Source organism: Mauremys mutica, chromosome 2 (assembly GCF_020497125.1).
Source record: "Mauremys mutica isolate MM-2020 ecotype Southern chromosome 2, ASM2049712v1, whole genome shotgun sequence".
Taxonomy (NCBI): domain Eukaryota; kingdom Metazoa; phylum Chordata; order Testudines; family Geoemydidae; genus Mauremys; species Mauremys mutica.
Window position 1 is genome coordinate 287534432 of NC_059073.1, and position 22673 is coordinate 287557104.

Sequence of the window (22673 nt, forward strand, 5' to 3'; positions counted from 1 at the left end):
GAAAGTTATGGGTTGGATTTTGGTGACGTGTAGTAAGAATGTGTAACTTGTAAAATCATATAAATAATACCAGCTGAAATGTGTAACTTTGGGAGCACAGCTTCTGCATAAGGTGAATATAACATTGTTTCATGGGACTGTTCTTCAGAGACTGGTATCATATAGGACCTTTTTCCTGTACTGTGTTGTTAAACCTGACTGACATTGGTTATTTGGTCTTTTGAGTATATTTCATAATGAACTAAAGTGTGGTCATGCAATTGACTATACAATTTATCAGCTCTTTTCAGCTGTTTCAGTCTGCCTGTGCTCCACTGGCACTATTGACACACTTACCTGAGGTACCTTCCACCATGCGGGCCTTGTTGTCCTCAGGGGATCTCCTTTGTTTTTCCCTGCCCGACTCTCCTCTGCTACAACCAGTGACAGTGTCTTCAGAGCTATCAACGTACCTGGCACCGTGGGCACTATCTCTGTTACAGTCATCTCTCTGATGACTGTATGCAAAACTGTACTCTGAAATGTCCCTAGCCTCTGTTTGCCAGAAGCTGGGAATGGGAAACAGGGGATGGATCACTTGATGATTACCTGTTCTGTTCATTCCCTCTAGGGCACCTAGCATTGGTCACTGTCGAAAGACAGGATACTGGGCTAGATGGACTATTGGTCTGACGCAGTGTGGCCATTCTTATGCTCTTATGAGTTATGCTGACATCATTGGCATGGATCACTTCATCTGCATTCTCCCAACCCTTGCTTTGTTTGGAGCCTAAAGTCTCTTATATCCAGGCCACCTAGAACACCAATGGGAACTGCTCCTCCATATTCTGAGAAGGCTTACATTTCTTCTAACTCCAAAAAAAAAAAAGAATCTGTCTCACCTTTGACACTGTTTATATCGCCTTACAGGTCTTCCAAAACTACCAGACCTAAAGGTCAGGATTGGTCTTCCTATAAGGAAATCCCAGCCTGGGGTCCCCTTTACTGGTCTTGGGCTGCTCCAAGAGAATCTAGAACTCCCTCACTCTAGAAGGAATTCTCCTCCTCCCCTGCTGCCAATAATCTCTACTCATCATCCTGCTACTATCCCTTAACCTGCTGTGCTGGATCTTATGGAAGAAGACGAGGAAGTAATGGAAGAACCCTTAGATCTTCCTTCTCCTATTTCTTCATCTTCACCAGATAAGGCAGTCACACCAGAGACTTCATCTCCCCCTCCAAGGACTTCTGAGTTTTTCAGGACCTGATTAGGAGGGTTGACACTTCTCTAGTGGGGGGTGCAGTAGAAACTTGTACAAGACAATCCACCACACTGTCCTAGTTATTTTACAGCCCTCTTCCCCAGGAAGAGTTGCACTTCCCATCAATGAAGCATTACTGTAGGTAGCGAAAACTCCAGCCTCTATACCACCTATGGCCAAGCTAGTGGACAGACAATATCAAATCCCTCACAAGATTTTGACTATTCAGTTCCTGGTTCTTTGGTGTTCACAGGTGCTAATGGATGATCCGATCGGTCTCATCCTTAGGCTACTCCCAGGGATAAAGAATATGAGAGGCTGGATTTATACAGCCCAAAGATTTCTTCCACTACCACACTTCGAATAAGAGTTGTTAATTATCAGGCTGTTTTGTCAAAATATAACTTTATTAATTTCTTTGCAATTTCTAAAATTGCTGACAAGTTGCCAGAGGAATATAAGAAATGTATTTTAGTGCTTGTTTCAGGGGTATCTTACAGCTTGCATGTCTCTTCAGGCAGCAGTAGATGCTGCTAATACAGCTTTCTGTTCCAAAGGTATTGCAGTATCCATGCCATGTTCTTTCTGGCTACAGGTTTCTGGCATTTCAAGGTTGCTGCAGAACACAATAGCGGAATTACCTTTTGAGAGTTCCAAACTGTGTGATGCTAAAACAGATGACACTATGCACACACTGAGGGATTATCATGCAACACTTGGTTTGTTAAACATTTATACTCTGGTTACCAAGAGGAAACTGTTTAGGCCCCAATCTTACTCCAGATCCTCTTTCCAACAGAGGTCATAATATGCGTTCAAGATAAGGTCAAGTCCTTCCCAACATAACTAGCCATCTTAATCGGTGGGAGGTTCTTCTCACCAGGCATCTTCATCCTCCAAGCAATCATTTTGACTTCTTAGTCGAGGACAGCACACCAACTACATCTCTTCCCTGGATCGCACCTGTCCCACTTTCAGTGTGTTTGGGAAAGCATCACTTCAGACAAGTGGATGCTCAGCACAGTGAAGGAGAGATATGTTCTCCAATTTACCTCCCTTCCTTTTCCCAACCCACCTTCCCCGTACCTTTTCAGAGACCCTTCGCACAAGACTGTTACTTCAAGAACGCCATCTCGTCTATAATTGAGAGTGACAGAAGTTCTTTACCAACTCAGAAGAAAGAGTTTCTATTCCTGGTACTTCCTGGTCCCAAAGAAATCTGGTGGCCTTCACCCCATTCTAGATCTAAGAAAGCTGAACCATTTCATCAAAAAAAAAAAAAAATCAAGAGGCTGGTTACCCTCACTGCATTTATCCCTTCCCTGGAGATTGGTATGCAGCACTCAGTTTACAAGACACTTACTTCCATGTGGCGATAAATTCCTCTGACAAGGAAGTACCTTCAGTTCTTAGCAGACACCAATCATTACCAGTATGCAGTGCTTCCCTTCGAACTGTCATAATCTCCAAGGGACTTCAAGTGCATGGAAATTGTAGCAGCCCACCTCTGCTGCTGGGGTGTTCAGATATTTTCTTACCTTGATGATTGACTAGTTTGTGGAGCATCGAGCAGCCAGGTCCAAAACAGCATTCTAATCAGGCAGTGGTTCTCCCATCTGGGTCTGAAACTAAATGTGAACAAATCACAATTATGATCAGTGCATATCCTTCATAGGAGCAGACCTTAATGCCAGGACAGACAAGTCTTATCTTCTAAATGAAAGATATCAATCTTTAGCCTTCCTTTCCAAAATCCTGAATTCCTACCCAATGACAGCAGTGTATGCCTGCTTTCAGCTCTGGGCCACATCGCCTCATGCATATTCGTAACTCTGCATTCCAGACTTCATCTTACCTATCTGCAGGCCTGGCTCCATTCAATATATAGTCCTTCCCAGAACCCTCTGGCCATACGGATTTGCGTACCTGCCGTGAGTGCTTCAGTCTGTTGTTTGGTGGTTGGATCCCCACAATGAGTGGAAGATTATTCCATTCTTGTCCCCAGAACTGACTATGACTCTGATAACAGATGCATCTACCAAAGGTTGGAGAGCCCATCTGGATCAACTCTGGACACAAGCTCTTTGGTCACCCCAGGAAGTTTCGCTCCACATAAATGTGTAGAGCTCTGAGCTATTAGTTTGCCTGAAAGATGTTTATGTCCACCATTGAGAATCTGCTGGTACAAGTTCTTACATACAGCACCACTGCCATATTTTATCTGAAGAAGCAGGGAGGTGCAAGATCATCCCAACTGTGCCAGAAGGCTATCCTATGGAATTTATGCATTCATCATGTTTCCCGGGAGGACTTTCACCATCCAGGATTAAGAAACACACTTGCAGATTCCTTCAGCAGGGTTTTCATAGACCAACACAAATGGTCAATGAGGAAGGACCTTCTCCAGATTTTTCACCAGTAACACGTTTGTTTGGAACCAACCAGAACAACAAGTGCACGAGATTTTGCTCCAGGATGGGCTGCAACCCAGATTCCATCACAGATTCAGTTCTTTTTCTGTGGTCCAGTTGTCTTCTATGTGCAATCCCTTCAATTTCTCTCATTCCGAGAGTATTCAAAAAACTGAAAAGTAACTTCAGTCTTGATGCACCAAGATAGTATTGGTTCACAGTCCTTCATCTGCTCTCTGTTCGACCTCCGTTAACTTTGCCTTTGTTTGAGGATCTGTTGTCTCAGAACCAAGGTAAGTCTCTACATCCAAACTTCCAATCTCTCGATCTCATGACATGGATGATCTCTGGTTGAATTCTCATGAGAAATTGTGCTCTCAAGAGGTTCAGACCATCTTTGAACAGCAAAAAGGAACCCACTAGAGCCACGTATGCAGGAAAGTGGACGAGGTTTTTGATTTGGGCACAATCTTAACATTTATTGCCTCTTCACACAGAGGCTACATATGTACTGGAGTATCTGTTGCCCCAAAATGGTCAGGCTTTCAGTTAGTTCTGTGAGAGTTCACCTGCTTCTATTTCTGCGCTACATCCACCAGTTGATGGGTTTTCCATTTTCTCTCACCCTCTCGTTTCTTGATTTTTGAAAGATCTACTCAATGTTTACCCTCCTACGTCTGATCCTGTACCTATATGAGATCTCAGTCCAGTCCTCTCCAAATTCAGTACACACACACACACACACACACACACGGCTCTGGCTACAACGGCATTAATGTTACTGTGTATGAAAGTAGCCTTTCTGGTGGCAGTCACATCTGCTAAGAGGGTTGCAGAACATCACAATTTTCTTGTCGATCCTCCTTTCGTGGACTTCCATTTAGGCAGTTTCCTTTAGATCACACCATAAGGTAGTGCCAGCTTTCCATCTGAATCAATCTATTCATTTGCCTGTGTTTTTCCTGAAACCTTTCCTCTAAAGCTGAGAAAACACTTCATACATTGGATGTTCATAGAGGTTTGGTGTTCTATTTGGACTTCACTAGAGTTCTCCCAAGCTTTTCGTAGTTTATGCTGAGCAAGTTAAGGGTCAGTCAGTGTCAACTGAGTGAATCTCTCATTGGATTTTTGACTGCATTAAGCTCTATTGCAATCTTGCTGAAGTCTCTCCTCCACCAAGAGTAACTTCACTCCATGTCCACTTCATCAACATTGATGAGCAATGTTACATTTGCTGATGTCTTCAAGGCAGTAATGTGGTTGTCTGTACATACATTTTGCGCTCATTACACCATCTCTCAAGTGTGTCGTGACAATGCCAACTTTGGCAAGTCAGTGTTACAATCTCTGTTCAGATGATCTGAAGTCCCTCCGCCTGTAAGGGAATTGCTTATGCATCACCAGTAGTGGAATGTATATGTGCACAACCACACAAAAGAGAAAAAACAGTTGTTCTTTGAGATGTGTTGTGCACGTATACATTCCAGGACCCTCCCACTTTCTCTGCTACTTTGGACATTATATACAACAATGTGAAGGAATAGAGAGGGAGGCAGCAGCCATACCTGCTTTATGCCCTCACCTTAGAGCACATGCTCCATCTGGTGGTACTCCTTGCAAAAGTCTGACTCGAGTGCACTGGGTGCACAAACACCTGCAGTGTATATGGGCACAATACATTTCAAAGAACAACAGTTACTGTACTGGTAAGCTACCAGTTTTTTTGTTTGTTTTTTTTTGGATGGCGAGATTGTGCAGTATATAAGCCGATCACATCATTTAGTTTATCTGCTTGCCGTAAAACTAATGATTTTAACTGATATTTGATAGCTATTATCTCCCAGTTGAGAAGTAGCTGTCTAATAACTTCATAATTAATAAAAGCCATTTCACATCTGAAAGGGAATATTTTTTATAGTATAATAGGCTTTTTTTAAGATGTATATTTACCCTTGTGACACAAGGCCTTATTTATTAGCAAATATAATGTTTTCCTGTACCTAGTTTCATTCAGCTCTCTGGAGAACCAATTGTATTGATATTCTATATTGGATGGAGAAAATAAGCAAACTAATTTTAGGCAATTTCCTTTAATGTTGTGTACTTTCTTTTAAGGTTGAGTGACCCATGTTCAAGCAGATGGGATGAAAGAAGTTTGTCCCAGCGATCAAGATCTTGGTCACATAATGGCTATTCTGACCTCAGTACCCTGAGGTACACCAGCCACCACAAAAAGCACCGAAAAGAGAAAAAGAAGACAAAACACAAAAAGAAAGCCAAAAAGCAAAAGCATTTCAAGAAACATAAACAAACTAAAAAAAAGCGAACCTCACCCTCATCAGAGGTAGAATCCTCTCGTTCTTCTATCAGGAGGACAAAGTCATCTCGGGATCGTGAGAGGAAGTCTCCTTCTTCCTCATTATCTTCTAGACGCTCATCCAGAAGAGACTGGTCTAAATCTGACAAAGATGACCAGAGTTCATCAACTCTATCAAGCAGAGATTCTCGATCATATTACAGGTCCAGGTGTAGATCCAGATCTAGATCTAGATCAAGATCTTATTCCAGAAGAAGTTCTAGATCAAGAACAGCATCTAAATTGTCTCATTCTCGAAGCAGATCAAGATCTAGCACTAACTCCAGGCACCACAGGACAGTTTCAAATTCACCACGAAATGCTAAAGCAGAATTGAATGAAAATAAGCCAAATAAGACTGAACCTGTAAGAGCAGCAATACCACAGAGTGATAAAGTTGTAATACAACCTGTTGTAGCTGAAAATATTCCGGTTATACCTTTAAGTGACAGTCCTCCACCTTCCAGGTGGAAACCTGGACAAAAGCCCTGGAAACCATCCTATGAGCGAATTCAGGAAATGAAAGCTAAAACAACCCATTTAATGCCTACCCAAAGTAACTACAATTTAGCAAATATTAAAGAGGTTAATACTTCCTCCTCCTCCCATAAGCGACAAAAGAGTTCAGATAGTGATCGAAGTGGTTATTCAAGGTCTCATAGTGAGAGAAGTTCAGATAGTTGGCTAAGATCAAGGAGCAGGTCTTCTCGAAGCAGATCCTACTCTAGATCTTACACAAGATCAAGGAGTCCATCTAGTTCAAGATCAAGATCTCGGTCAACTGGCAGATCTCAGTCACCAAATAGATACCGCAGTGACCAGTCAAGTTATAGCGGGTCATCATCTTATTACTCTCTTAGTGATGACGATAGACATGGAAGCAAAAGGAAATCTGAATCCAGTGAGCAAAATTTCCAATCATTGAAGAAAAGGCAAGAGAGTAGCTCTGAAAGTAGCACAGTTGTCAGGAAGAGTAAAACCTATGATGAATCTTCTCAAGAACGAAAAGAGAGTGAGAGAAGATCATCTTTAGACTTTTCTACAGATAGTGAGCATTCTGTTAAAATACAGCCAGTCCAGGAGAAAGAAGGACATTCTCAACCAGAAGGAGACAACCAGAAAGAGAATAAAAACAATTTGACTGCTGACAGAAGTGAGGAGAAATCCAAGTCTGAATGCGACAGTGACCATTCAAAAAAGAAATCTTTGAGGGAGAGAACTTCTGAACAGCATAAAAGTGGTGCAAAGACAAAAAGAAAGACATATTCAGGCAGTAAATGGGACTCGGAATCAAATTCAGAAAGAGGAGAGACTAGAAATAGTAGAGAAGATTCTAGGCCCTCATCCAGTAAAGAGGAAGGTGAGGCCACATCAGGATCTGATACAGAGCTCAGTCTTACCAAAAGCAGGGTGAAAACTAAATCAAATTCTTCAGAAGCTTTTCTAGATTCTTCTGATCATACTTGGAAAACAAGCAAGCAACAGTCCTCTTCTGCATCTGAGAATTCCCACTCCAGTTTGGCAAATATTAAAGGAAAGTCAAAAAAACACAAACATGGGTCCAAAAAGAACCTCAAAAAGTCACATTCCAAAAAAGCCAAAGAGAAATCAAAGGAGAAAAAAGAGAAGAAGCATAAGGTTCAGAAACAAAAAGAGCTTTTTCACTGGCAGCCTCCACTGGAGTTTGGGGAGGAGGAAGATGAGGACATGAATGAAAAGCCTGTTACCAGAAATGATAAAAAACAAAAGCAACTTACCAGGGACAGTAAAGGTAAAAACCAACAAGCTAATGAAAACAACAAAATGTGCAAAGATAAAACTGGAAATGGTGAAAAGTATTGTGAAGATGAGAACCTCTCGAGTAGGAACACTACGTGCAATGCATCACCAGATCATAGTCACCTTAATAAAGACAACAGTGAGCACAACTATTCAGCCAGTACATTAAATCCAGAAATAAATGTGGCTACTTCAAAGAAAGGTGTTAAACATATTGAAGAAAGTAAACAAAATGGATCAGAGGATGTTATGCAGACAGATGATAACATGGAGATTTGTACTCCAGATCGTAACTCTCCTGGAAAGGTGGTTGTGGACATTTTGTCTCCTGTCATCCTGAGTGCTAAATCTCAGACTGTAAATATTAATGCAAACAAAGATTTACAGAATGAGAACCCTGGACCAGACACAGCCAAACAAGGAAACTGTATTAAACAATTGATCAATGTTAAAGAAGTCAAAAAAATAGAAATACAAGACAGTAGCTCCGTCACCATGGTCACTACTGTGGAAAACACTTTGAAAACTGAAATAACTGAAAATATACAAAGCAGTATGATAGATAATAAATGGAAACCTTTACAGGGTGTAGGTAATCTACAATCTGCTACTACTAGTAGTGCTGCAGAAGTTACAAACAGTACGTCAGCACCTGACTCTAAGCCACAAGGTTTAAGAATAGAAATAAAAAGTAAAAATAAAGTCAGGCCAGGATCTCTGTTTGATGAAGTTAGAAAGACTGCACGGTTAAATCGGAGACCAAGGAACCAAGAGAGTTCAAGTGATGAACAGTCTCCTCCAAGTAGAGATGACAACAGCCAATCCAGGAGTCTAAGTAGGTCACGAAGTAAATCTGAATCTAAATCCAGACATAGAACAAGATCTCTATCCTACAGTCACTCAAGAAGTCGATCACGAAGTTCCACTTACTCATATAGGTTAGTAATTTGTTATGTAATCTCTGTTTTAGTAATCTGCAGTTTTACTTAAACCGTAAGCAAATGAATTTGAGATAGAAGTGCAAGTTCTGTGTTGCCAGGATCTCTCATTTTCCAGCAGTAACGTGCTAACTAGAAACTAGCAATATATCTCTTCACTAACTAGTTTGCAATAAAGCACTTTATTTTTCAAGTTTATCTTGAAGTGTTAATTCGGTTTCCATCACTGTTAATTTTAATTATATTTCAGTACAGTAACTCCTCACTTAACGTTGTAGTTATTTTCCTGAAAAATGCAACTTTAAGTGAAACAATGTTAAACGAATCCAATTGTCCCATAAGATTTAATGTAAATTCAGGGGGTTAGGTTCCAAGGAAGTTTTTGGGGGCAGACAAAGGGCATTATATTGTACAGTGTTGTACTGTACTGTGGTTGGGAAGTGCCCCTGGCTTACGCCACACAGGCACAGCCCGCTGCAGGCAAGGATGCTAGGAAGCACCTTTGCAGGAGCAGCTTCCCCAGAGAACAGGATCGGATTTTGCCGGGAATGCTCCAGGCCCACCTCTTCCTGTCCCCGCTCTACTCCAGGCCCACCTCTTCCCACCCCACTCTGCCTCCTCTCCGGAGCACGCCACATCCCTCCCTCCCCACCGCCCCCAAGTCCTAAGCACTGCCAAACAGCTGTTTAGCAGCACTTAGGATTTTCTGGGAGGGAGGAGGAGGAGTGGAGATGTGGGGCTTTCTTACTCCTCCCCCTCCTTCCCAGCACTTCGCGCTTAGGACTTTCTGGGAGGGAGGCACAGGAGCGGGGAAGCGCTGTCTCCCCACTCCTCCCCCTCCCTCTCAGAAAGTCCTAAGCGCCGCTAAACAGCTGTTTGGCGGTGGGGGAAGCACTGAGAGGGAGGGGGAGGAGGCGGAGAACCGGGACTTGTGCAATGCTCCCTTGTAAAGTCGCTGCTCTTCAACTGAATCTTACAAGCAGGCAGCCAAACGACGTTATAAGGGAGCATTGCACAACTTTAAACAAGCATGTTCCCTAATTGAGCAGGGACGTAACATTGAAACAATGTTAAGTGAGACAACGTTAAATGAGGAGTTACTGTATATGCTTTTCAAACTTGTTTTATCAATTATAGATCAAGAAGCTATACAAGAAGCCGAAGCAGAGGATGGTACAGTAGAGATCGGTCAAGAAGTCGAAGTAGATCTTACCACAGTTACAAGAGTCATAGGTAAGGATACGATTTTGTCAGGGAGGTCACAGAAGTCGTGGATTCTGTGACTTCCTCAGCTTCAGCTGGAGCGTTTCTCAGGGCCCTCCCACCCCCTCACCCCCAGGGTCTGGAGTAGCATGGCTGGAGTGGCTCTCAGCCCCTCCCCTCCACCCCCTGCAGTGGGGCTTGGACTGTCAGTCCCCCACCCACCGACAGATCACAGCTTCTGTGAATTTTTGTTTATTGCCCATGACTTTGAAAAATTCCCATGACAAAATCTTAACCTTAATCACAGGTAAGTTTCTGTGATCGAGATAAGAACACCCTGAGTATGTGTTTATCACAAACTACAAATCAGACACATCCTAGTAAGTTAAATTAATTTTTTTGATGTTGAGTTGTAGCTATGCAGGTGCATCCTGGAAGCAATCTACTCTGAAATATGTATGCTTTTTAAGAATAGAAACTGACTTTTGTAACTGCTTATTTTTGAAGAATAATTATGTTAAATGCCATGCAGTGTGGACAAGGAATATCAAGAAAGTCACTTAGAATTTTTTTCTAATTCAGTCCTTGGTTCGAATTTAATGATTAAAATGTATTTCTTCGATTGTGTCACAGTCGAACCTATAGTAGAAGTCGATCCAGAAGCAGTTCATATGATCATCACAGTCGATCCAGGTATGGATTATGATACTACACGAACACTGGGAACAAAGTAATTTTTATAATGAACAAATATATTAAGACAGTGATATTGTTCAAAGTACAGCTTTATAGTAAGCCAAAATATTGCAAACTTACCTTCCTGAAATTAAATCAGATTGCTCTTTTCCTCTTTTAAAACAATCAGAGTATCCAGATATCGGTCATGGGCATGGTATTAGGCCCTGAAGAGAATTGAATTGATTGGTGCCCTTTACTGCTGCTTTCTACTCTTTTGTCCTCCGTTTTAAATCCCCCCAAATTTTTCTGCTGTTTATTTTACAAGAGTATGGTCAAGGAGGGAAGTTAAGGCTTGATATTCTTTATACTTTGTGCAAAATTTGTCGACAGATTTGTACATTTTTTTTATTTTATTTAAAAATACATTATTTTTAAAAGTAAACCACTTATTTGGGTAAACCGCTGCTTTGTGAAGAAACTTTATACTCTTCCTGATAAACATTTTATTACATTTGCAATCGTTTTGGCTTATTTGCTAAATCCGTCAAGTAGTAATAGGAATATAGCAACAAAAATATTTCCTTATATAAATCTCTTTACAAGAAACATCCAAAATTCTAATTTTGATCATTTTAGAAAAGAACTTTCCAAAGTCTTCAATTATTTTTTTCCCTGTTAAAGTAGGTCATATACTTATGATAGTTACTATAGCAGAAGTCGTAGTCGAAGTAGAAGTCAGAGGAGTGACAGCTACCACAGGTCTCGAAGTTACGACAGACGATCCAGGTATGTAATTTTTCAGTGCCACAATTTCAGAAACTTAACTGTACACAATTAATTTCCTTAGGTGCTTTACTGGAAGTTTATAAGGAACAACATTTCAATAGATGCAGTCTTTTTTCAAGTATAAAATGTACTGTTACTAGCAAATTTGTTTAATGATAAATTAAGTACCAGAAATATAAAGAGATAACACAAACACACGCAATCCCTACTTCCAAGAATTCTAAGGAAAGAGGAGGGCAGAGGGATTTGAGAGGAGAGAGAAATCATTGTATTATATGTAATCCATTGTGTGTATGTGTACATATGTTCATCTCTACACATGCATATACACATTTTTTTAAAATCTGTCATTTAATTCCCATTGGCTAAATCAGGAAAAGTAATTGCAGAATTTAAAATTGACCATGCTTGTGCTTAAATGCCATGGGTATAAAGGACTGAAAATTACCCCAAGTGTCAAGATTCTACTGGATGGTAGATCCTTTTTAGCTAGACCTCAATGTCTAATACAAAAAACTTGTGAAAAGGAGATGAAAAATAACTATGCTAACAGGAATGACAATCAAAATGATGCTTCCTACAGTGTAATTACAGCTACAATTAAAGGTTTCAGAGTAGCAGCCGTGTTAGTCTGTATCCACAAAAAGAACAGGAGTACTTGTGGCACCTTAGCGACTAACAAATTAATTGTAGCATAAGCTTTCGTGGGCTACAGCTCACTTCATCTCTAAGGTGCCACAAGTACTCCTGTTCTTTTTGCAGCTACAATTAAAGTAACTCTAAGTGTAATTACATTTACACTTCTATAGACTTTGGCTACATTCTTCACAGTCCAATTGCTGTTAAAGGTGTCGTTCCTAGCACATGTTTAAAAAAGAATCGTCTACTAGCCTAGTGCATTGCTGGTATTGCTGTCTGTACAGTGTGGTCCATGGTATAAATTTGGGACTATATATCACCCTCAATCCACAATGGAATTCCTTCAGATGTCTGTGGGAGGTTTGCACAAAGATCAAGGATGGAATATGATCTTTCGGTAGTAAGTTAAGTTAAATTTTAGTTGTTCTCTCAACCAGCATCACTTGGGTGGGAAAATGTACCAGTGTTTAGCCACATCACTGTTTCTGCCCTTTTTTCCTTCTCCATTCTCCTTTCTTTTTCATTCCCCAATTTTCTTGTTTCCTCTCTTTCTCTCCTTGTAACAATTCCATTTCTAGCCTGTGGAAATCACTCCCACCCCTTCCCATCCCATCCACTGGTGACATAGGACTTGTCTGCACAGTGCAGTAACACACATCAGTGAGGTGTGAATTCTAACTTTTACCAATGTGTTGCATGCTAACTGGCCTGTGTAGACCCTTCTGGTGTGCACTCAAAGTTTCCTACTGTGCACTAGAGAACTTTTAGTGCTCACCAACAGGGTCTGTCAGTCATTTAGTGCACAACACTAGAATTGACACCCCCACACTGGTGTGCATTACCACACTGTGTAGACATGCCCATAAAGTTGTTTCATTCTGCATTAATGTTGACATCTTCATGAGGATAATGGAGAGTGGGAAGTAGACCCCTCTGAATAGTTGTTTCAGGCTTCCTGCAAACATCAGGAAGACAACATTGGATATGGGTACACTTATTTGCATTTGGAAGGTTTTCTTCACAACCGAAAGGACCAAAAAAGAACATAAAGCAAGCTGCATCCTGGCCATTGGCCAAGTATTCAACACTTCTGGTTTATATAGCCAGGAAGTGCCTATGCTCATTTTGATACGCTGGTATTTCCAAAACCTAGTTTTATCATTTCAAGGGGCCCAGTCTTGCAAACCCCTTCTCACGTGTTGATTTGATACTACTCACATGAGGTAAGGGTTTTGCAGGATTAGGCCCTTGGAGAAAACACAAGTAAAACAGCTCTAAGGATCCATTCAAAAAGACACTGCTTGTTCAGCCTGTGCTAGCTCACTGAACTCAAGCAAAACGAAATATATCTTTTGGTTCTGCTTCCAAAATTTAGTTACTGTGGGTGATATCCTGGCCACACTGAAGTTAATGGCAAATGCCCTGTTGACCTCACTGCAAACTCTGGAAATTTAGCAACATTTTGGATGTAACAAATAGACTTTGAAATGACGAAGCTCTATCAAAATGATTCCATTTTCAATGGAATCATAGAAGATTAGGGTTATAATAGAATCATAGAATATCAGGGTTGGAAGGGACCTCAGGAGGTCATCTAGTCCAACCCTCTGCTCAAAGCAGGACCAATTCCCATCTAAATTATCCCAGCCAGGGCTTTGTCAACCCTGACCTTAAAAACCTCTAAGGAAGGAGATTCCACCACCTCCCTGGATAACCCATTCCAGTGCTTCACCACGCTCCTAGTGAAAAAGTCTTTCCTAATATCCAACCTAAACCACCCCCACTGCAACTTGAGACCATTACTCCTTGTTCTGTCACCTGGTACCACTGAGAACAGTCTAGATCCATCCTCTTTGGAACCCCCTTTCAGATAGTTGAAGGCTGCTATCAAATCCCCCTTCACTCTTTTCTTCTGCAGACTAAACAAGCCCAGTTCCCTCAGCCTCTCCTCAGAAGTCATGTGCCCCAGTCCCTTAATCATTTTTGTTGCCCTCTGCTGGACTCTCTCCAATTTGTCCACATCCTTTCTGTAGTGGGGTCCGAAAACTGGATGCAATACTCCAGATGGGGCCTCACGAGTGCTGAATAGAGGGGAATGATCATGTCCCCCTCTATCTGCTGGCAGTGCCCCTACTTATACAGCCCAAAATACCATTACCCTTCTTGACAACAAGGGCACACTGTTGACTCTCATCCAGCTTCTCGTCCACTATAATCCCCAGGTCCTTTTCTGCAGAACTGCCGCTTTAGCCAGTCAGTCCCCAGCCTGTAGCTGTGCATGGGATTCTTCCATCCTAATCCCTACCCTCCAGCATATCTACCTCTCCTCCCAGTTTAGTGTCATCAGCAAACTTCCTGAGGGTGTAATCCATCCCATCATCCAGATCATTAATGAAGAAGTTGAACAAAACTGGCCCCAGGATCGACCCCTGGGGTACTCCACTTGACACTGGCTGCCAACTAAACATCGAGCTGTTGATCACTACCTGTTGAGCCCAATGATCTAGCCAGGTTTCTGTCCACTTTATACTCCATTCATCCAATCCATACTTTTTTAACTTGCTGGCAAGAATACTGTGGGAGACCTATCAAAAACTTTGCTAAAGTCAAGATATATCACGTTCACTGCTTTCCCCATATCCACAGAGCCAGTTATCTCATCATAGAAGGCAATCAGGTTGTTCAGGCATGACTTGCCCTTAGTGAATCCATGTTGACTGTTCCTGATCACCTTCCTCTCCTCCAAGTGCTTCAAAATGGATATACATTGAAGTTTCCACAGATTTTTTTTTTCTTTTCACCTACACTCATCTCCTAAGATTTGGATCACCGCAGTTTTGAACTTGAAACAAAAAGATAGAAATCTGATTTGTAAGGAGTTTTAATTTTTTTCTTTTTTTTTTTTTAAATTGTAGGTCTTATGGCTCTGACAGTGAAAGTGATCGCAGTTACTCTAACAAGCGAAGCCCCAGTGAAAGCAGCAGATCTAGCTGAAAATGTCTCCTCAGCAATGTAGATTGTATTTAGTAATTCTACGTAAATGTTGTAATACCTTTGTTCTGTCAGTGTCACAAGTGAAGGTGAAGGATGTTTACTGAGTGAGGTGAAACTTGCTTATTAGCAGCGGATTCATTTGACTGGCTGCATTGATGAATGGACATTTTGAGCACAACTCAGCTAAGGTTTTGGGTTTTTTCCCTTATGCCAAATGCTACTGTAACAAACTATGAAGATAAAATTTATTTGACTGAATCACATTTTCCAAGCCATGAAATTACATTTATGTACATTTGCTGGTATTCCTTTTCTGGGTGCAGCAATCTGTACTGTCTCAAAGTATCCATATAAATACCGGAGGGCGCTCAGCCTACTATTTTGAAATAAATGCTGATAACTATAAAACTTTGAAGAAAAATATTTGTAAAGGCTGCCATCTGTATATTTTATTAAAATGCTTATTTTTAAATGCTGGCCATCAGTTCAGTGGTGTCTTGTACATACTACTTATAAACATAGATTTGATTAACAGTAGCAAGGTGATGAAAACCAACTGCCACACTGTCTTAACACTCAACCCCTTTGTACCTTGATATTGAAGAGGTATAAGGAAAAGGGTGAGATACTGTATACCAAGCAGATTGTAATAATTAGGCACAATGTGCAAAGAAAAGGGTGATGAATCAGAGTTGATTCTTAATATCCGACTTGTTGTCTAAGAACTTAAATGTTTTTAAGTGATTTTCTTTGTGATAATTAGCCCAATGTTTAAGACCCCAGAAAAAAAAATTGCTTCTAGGCAATCCTATTTCAATTCATGCCGCTGTGCGTGGAGCACATCAGTTTGTCTTTAAAGCTGAACATTATAAATCTTTGAGTCACATTATAAGTCCATGAAAATAGACATACAAAGTAGTTTTGACAGAATAAATCATAATGGCCCATTCCAAAATGTTTGTAGGTAAAACATTGTCTTCTAAGTTAGGATGTATCCCTTCTGTCTTAGGGAGATGTCATTGTGCAGTTATTGGACTATTTATTAATCTGTAATAGACATTGCTATAAAAGTGATACGCTTAATAAAAAGTATCCACAGTACTTTTGAAGTTTAATACCAAAAGTGAGTCCACATTATGGACAAATGGTTTGCAAAAGTTGTGTTGAATAATTTTTTGCAAAACTCTGGTTCAACTGATTTAAAATTACTTGTAAATAAATACATTTTTCATTGTTTAAGAATTTGTATACTAAGAAATGATTTTTTTATTTAAATGGCAGTAATAAACTCCTGAAATCTGGGTTTATAATGGAAAAGCTGACTAATGTAGCTTTAGCGGTGCTAATGAGTACTGCAATGTACTATAATAGCTTGCTTTACTAACTTTCTGTAATACTTTGAGATTGTTTACTTTTCTCAAATGTTTTGCAACAGTGAATTTTTTTTTGTATCAGGAGCTTTGAAGTGTAAAAAGTTGTCAATTTTTTTCTTAGTTAATTCAATAATTTTGATAGCATTAAATTGCTAAAAATTAGTCTTTAGGTGCTCAGCTGAAACATGCAAAGGAAATTCAAAAAGAAGGTTGAAAATGTAATGTCATACTCCACTTATCTTCTGTGCACAGAGAAGAGAGGGCAATTAGTTTGCAAGGTCCTGGGATACCTAGAACTGAACTAATTGAGATATGAATAGCCAGCTTTCAAACATAGGTCCAAATCAGGTTCTTAATTCCAAAAGTTACGATGAAACCCTTCTAATACTTTTGGTAGCTTTAACAGAAAAAGCACATCCACAATCTTTTTTAAATCCATATTTTGTAAGTTCTTGAAATATACATTCAAAAGAAGCTATAAATAGTTGAGTTCTAGCAGGTCATGCAGGTTTACAGAAATTTTTCTAATAAAGTTGCAACCTGCTAATCAATGAATGAATATGTCATTGCTAACTCAAAACAACTACAGTGTTAGTTGGAGCAGATCCATAATTTTAAATGCAAAAGTAAGTGAATATTTCACCTTGTTTGCAAGGGATTAATTCATATTAAAGTTTTACTATTTTAAGTGCTAAACATGAAATAAGGCATCCAAAATCTTAAACACTGCCATATCACATGGGGTAAAAACAAAGTGTTCCCAGGCTATAACTTTGTCATGTTTCAGGCTAGAGTTGACTTTTCAAGCTAGAGAAACGGTGCAATAGAAATACTGTCAAGTAATACAGTAATTATACCAGTCCAAAGCATACTGCTAGAATGTTATATTTTTATGGTTCACATCAGCAATTGTCGATTTATAAAGGGATTCACTCTGTATTTAGGACTCTGTATTACGTCGAATTGTCCTAATAGAAAATGCACTATTGAGCGTTTTTATAATGTTCTGTTTATTTACTGCAAATTTGTTATTCAGAAGCAGGTGGTGGTTAAAAATGTCAATGGAATTTTTGTACATATATGCAAACATTGATTTCTTTACATTTGAAAAAATTCCTCTAGTACTTATGAGGGGAACTTAAAGAAATTAAAAGTATACTTCAAGTTCTGTATCCATCTGTGTGGTTTTTTTCTCTCTAAAAGACTAGAAGTTGTCTTTTCTCTTCCTGACCAATATAGGAAAGGATTCCTACATCTATATAGTGAATTTACATAATAGCTGCGTGAGGAACAAATATTTTGAAAAGTTTTGAAGCAAGGAAGTGGTCAGACACCAAATCAAGATATGTAAAAGGTGCATATTCTTTGTGAAAGAATACACTGAACAGATCTTGGCTGAAATTCTCACTTTAAATGCTGAGCTAAATATTATTTCCCAAATACACATTGCCACATCATTTGTGTAACACTCAGAATGTGGGATTAGTTTTAGTCAGCAGATATAATGGCTTAGCAAAATAAGCCATTAGTCTTTTAGAACTTCTGTTCCAGAAAAACTGGATTTCATGGAAAAATCAGCATTGTCTTACTGGAAAGACTAATTGCCACTACATGGTAAAAATGGATTTCCTGCAGGCAGGGGCAAATAATAGCATACATCTGTGTTGTTAGATCTAGTCTCTGGCACAAGCTGGCTGACCTCTATTTTCTACATTGTGGGCCAAAACATGATCTCTATCTTTTGGTGTAAACTGCAAGCAAAAGTCAGTGGAATCCATAGATCCCAAGGCCAGGAGGGATCACGATGATCATCTAATTTCACCTGCTATAACACAGGCCATAGAACTAAACCAAAATAATTCCTAGAGCAGACCTTTTACAAAACCATCCAATCTTGACTTGAAAATTTAATGATTGAAAATCCATCATGACCCTAGGTAAATTGTTCCACCGATTAATTACTCACTGTTAAAGTTTACATTTTGTTTCCACTCTGAAAATTACACTGCTATAAGACCAGAATCCAGCCCTGCATATTTATTTCTCTTTAACCACTGTTTATAAATTTAGAATTGTATGAGGAGATAATCAGTAGATAGAGTAGGTTTTACAGCTAAAAAAATAATGTAGTTGTCATTCAGTTGTTGGGGAGGGATAGCTCAGTGGTTTAAGCATTGGCCTGCTAAACCTAGGGTTGTGAGTTCAATCCTTGAGGGAGCCACTTAGATCTGGGGCAAAATCAGTACTTGGTCCTGCTAGTGAAGGCAGGGGGCTGGACTCCATGACCTTTCAGGGTCCCTTCCAGTTCTATGAAATAGGTATACCTCCATATATTAAGGGATGTATTGTTAGTTCAGGGCATCATTCCATAAAATTGAAATCTAAAATCCTAGAACATAATACCTATGTTTCATTTTAAAGAAACCTAAATTTGGTTGAGTGGGTTATGTCTTCATATTTCTGGCTGGTTTTATTAGCTTATCAACTACATGGCATCCAGAATGCTCTAGCAATGTAGCTCTGTAGAGGAGACTATCTTCAGGAATCTATAATTACAGGTGAGAAATTTCCTTTTTAATATGCCTAAGGGAGGAAAATAACTTTGGGCATAATGGAATCCATCACATGAATAACTAGCTCTTGTGCTCTAAACAGTTTAAAAAGCAGCAACATAAATGCAGTTTTTCTTTTTTAAATAGATTTGCACATGAAGAGGTCTTTAGTTCCTCCAGTATCACCTTTACATGAGGGTTGTTTGTGTCCTTGTCCTGGGGTGGTAAGAAACATTTTAAAATGCTCTAGCTGAGGATCACCCACTGTCTGACAGTGTATTAAATTTCTGTTGATGGCCTTACGTGGTTCATCATGATCATGCTTACTGTTTGGAGCAGAACGCAGCATTTAGATGACCTTGAGCTGCAGTACGCTGGAACTCATCTGGTGTAATTTCCAACATGAATGCTGCCTAGGATTTAAATCACAAGAAGATAAAGCTTCAAATTCTCCTGCAGTCCTACACCAATATAAACAACTTTTTGCATTAATATGGTTGTGAAACACACTTATCCACCTGCATTTTAGTTTTTTGCTATTTATAGGAGGTTAAATCTCTTATTAAAATTTTATAAACTGTTAATTAAAGGGACCAATTTCTGCATTTAAAATTACATCCATTCAACCTGAAGTCAATGGAATTGCATGGGTATAACCAGTTAGGATGTGTTACCAGTGTTTTATAAAGCTGAAACACTGGTACTGGGGTGTGTGTGTGTGTGTATGTATATATAAATAGAAGTCCTTACTATTTTGCAATCTGTCATATTTAAAGCCCTTAAAGGTGATCTGCAAATGATTTTTTTTTAAAGGGAACTTATTTAGCATTGAGAATACCCAGGGGCCAGCCATGTTGTGCCCTCATTATGCTAATTGCTTTGTAAAAAATACAAAAAATGAAAGTCTCTGCCCCAAACTGCTTATGCAGGCAAGTCTTATCTTACGCGGGGGTTCCGTTCTGCGGTTATCGCATAAAGCGAAAACCGCGTATACTCAAAATTATATCCCCAAGCCCTTTAAATCCCGCCCGCAGCTCCGGTGGCCAGACTGGGGCAGCATTTAAAGGGCTCCTCCGGGTTTCCCGCCGTGGTGGGGAGCCCGGAGGAGCCCTTTAAGTCCCGCCCACAGCTTTGGCAGCCAGGCTGGGGCTGGCATTTAAAGGGCCCGGAGCTCCACGGTGGCTAGAGCCTTGGGCCCTTTAGTTCACCACAGGGGCTACCAGCCACCTCTGCAGCTGGTGCCCCAGGACCTTTAAATCTTGAGGCCACGCCCCCCCTGCTTGAGGCCACGCCCCCCGGACTCCAGCCGTACAGTGTAAAGTGGAAATTGCGCGTGTTAAATGCGCGTAAATTGCGACAGACCTGTAATCTAAAAGACAAGACAGAATAGGTGTCTGAGGCAAACAAGCACATGGAGGAGACAGGGCAATGGCCCTTTTTGTGTTTCCCCATGATGTAGAAAGTTCTAGTCAGGGTTTATTAAGGTGTGTCTTGGTTTTTGGTATTGGATTACATACTGGCTCTCAAGAAATGGGGTGTCTCAGTGAGCTCAATCAGAGTACACCTTGAGGAAATCACAGCTTTCCACCTCAAAATGGACGAGTTCTCAATCTTCGTCCACCCTACCACTAAACATTTTCTCCAGGGTCTTTGCAGCCACTACCCTGAAATATAAGCCCCCACTCCATCATGGGACCACAGTCTGGTGCTGTGATACCTTACAGAGTCCCCTTTTGAGCCATAGCGGTATGCTCACTTCTCCACCTCTCCATGCAGGTGGCCTTCCCTGTTGCTATCACATCCGCCTGCCACAGGTGACCCAGTGTCCGTTTTTTGATCGAAACACCCGGTTGAAAAGGGACCCTGGTGGCTCTGGTCAGCACCGCCGACCAGGCCATTAAAAGTCTGGTTGGCGGTGCTGAGGGTCTAAGGTAGGCTAGTCCCTACCTGTCCTGGCTCCGTGCTGCACCCCGGAAGTGGCCAGCAGGTCCGGCTCCTAGGTGGAGGGAGGCCATGGGGCTCCGCATGCTGCCCGAGCACTGGCTCCTCACTCCCATTGGCTGGAAACCATGGCCAATGGGAGCTGCGGGGGCGGTGCCTGCAGGTGAGAGCAGCACACAGAGCTGCCTGCTACGCCTCCGCCTAGGAGCCAGACTTGCTGGCCGTTTCTGGGGTGCAGTGTGGAGTCAGGACAGGCAGGAACCCTGCCTTAGCACCCTCCACTGCGCTGCTGACTGGGAGCTGCTGGAGATAAGCCTGTGCCCCAGCCCTGAGACCCCCCTCAAACCTGGAGTCTCCTCCTGTACCCCAAACCCCTCATCCCTGGCCCACCACAGAATCTGCACCCCCCAGACAGAGCCCTCACCCCCCTGAACCCCAACCCGCTGCCCCAGCCCAGAGCCCTCACACACTGAACCTCTCATTTCTGGCCCTATCTTGGAGCCTGCACCCCCAGTTAGAGCTCCCGCACCTCAACCCCCTGTCCTATCCCAGTGAAAGTGAGTGAGGGTGGAGGAGAGCGAGTGACAGAGAGAGGGGGGCTGGAGTGAATGGGGGCAGGGCCTCGGAAGGGGCGGGGCTAAGGTGTTAAATGGGATGGACCGATGGCTGGATTATTAAAGGAGCCGATGGGGTTTAGGATTCCAACTCGGTGCGTTTGCTCTCGCTTGCTCGAACAGCTGAACTGTGAAAGCCTTGTGTTGGTGATCCTCACTTACTGATGGGTGTCGTTCCATTCCAACCAAGTGCTCGCTAGTAGGAGGTAAGGGCTCCTCGAGCTGTCCCGTGGTGACACTAGGGACCCTATCCTGAATCCAGTCTGTCTTTGCTGCAAAGTAAGATGAAAGCTCCTGATGGCAGGAAACATTAGGCTGAGCCCTTGGGGAACACAGCCCAGCTTAATCAGGTGGCTCACTACTTGTGGCTGCTCTGTTGCTAGGGAATTCACAGATGTTATGTAACAGGAGAGATGAAACCTCTGAGTCCTCACCACAGCCCTGGCCTTCGATTGTAAAATCTCTCAGCTCTGCAATCAATGCTCCCCGCCACTGTTCCTGTCCCCTTCCCTCTCTCGATCAATATGGCCTCCATTGGTGTAGTATCTACACAATCTTTAATGTATTCGCCTTCACAACACCCCTGCGAGGCAGAGAAGTGCTGTTTATTGTCCCCTTTTTACAGAGGAGATACTGAGGCACAGAGACATTGCGTCACATACCCCATGTTCACGCAGTCTGTGGCAGAGCCAGGAATTGAAACCAGGTTGTCCGAGCCCCAGGCAAAGGCACTAGACCCTGCTTCCTCTTGTGCCGGATCTGTCTCGGCATCCATAAATCATGGTGTCTTGTGAAGACAACATCAAGGAAGGGGACATCTGAGAGCTAATGCTTTGATGATTGTAGACAACTGATGTTTCTAACGCCCTTCCGGCCCATTGATTCACTGGTCCAGTGGCTGGAGAACATTCTGCCCTAGAGAATTCGGGAGTCCAGCAAGATCTATAAGTCTCCAAAGGCAGAGGGGCGGTTGAAAGGCCTGTGCCACTACCCGGTGGAAGTGATAATTAACGCTACCACTTAGTCACAGCAGTCCCAGATTCCATGACTTTCTGGACCTCCGTAACTTCTTACGCTTCAGCTTTCAGCAGCTGAGGCCGGGGCTGGAGGTGGGACTGTGCGCCCCTGCCCTGCTGTAACTGGGGCTGGATGGCTGGAAGCAGGGACC

At 41.6% G+C, this 22673-nt stretch overlaps 1 protein-coding gene and 1 long non-coding RNA gene across 2 annotated transcripts in view; one reads left to right on the top strand and one right to left on the bottom strand.

Moving 5' to 3' along the window:
- The window catches only part of NKTR (natural killer cell triggering receptor), a 70841-nt gene extending 53271 nt beyond the window's left edge, over positions 1 to 17570 (top strand). Inside the window, exons 13-17 of the mRNA XM_045004943.1 lie at positions 5768 to 8725; positions 9863 to 9958; positions 10562 to 10621; positions 11288 to 11392; positions 14947 to 17570. Of these exons, the coding sequence (XP_044860878.1) occupies positions 5768 to 8725; positions 9863 to 9958; positions 10562 to 10621; positions 11288 to 11392; positions 14947 to 15025 (3298 nt within the window). The 3' untranslated portion in view covers positions 15026 to 17570. The remainder of the gene's footprint in view (positions 1 to 5767; positions 8726 to 9862; positions 9959 to 10561; positions 10622 to 11287; positions 11393 to 14946) is intronic.
- Positions 1726 to 19364, bottom strand: LOC123363677. The gene is made up of 4 exons (XR_006576856.1): positions 19278 to 19364; positions 5986 to 6111; positions 2780 to 2869; positions 1726 to 1857 (listed from the first exon to the last, which is right to left on the bottom strand). It is a non-coding gene; the product is annotated as an uncharacterized LOC123363677 (long non-coding RNA).
- Positions 19365 to 22673: the final 3309 nt, after the last annotated feature.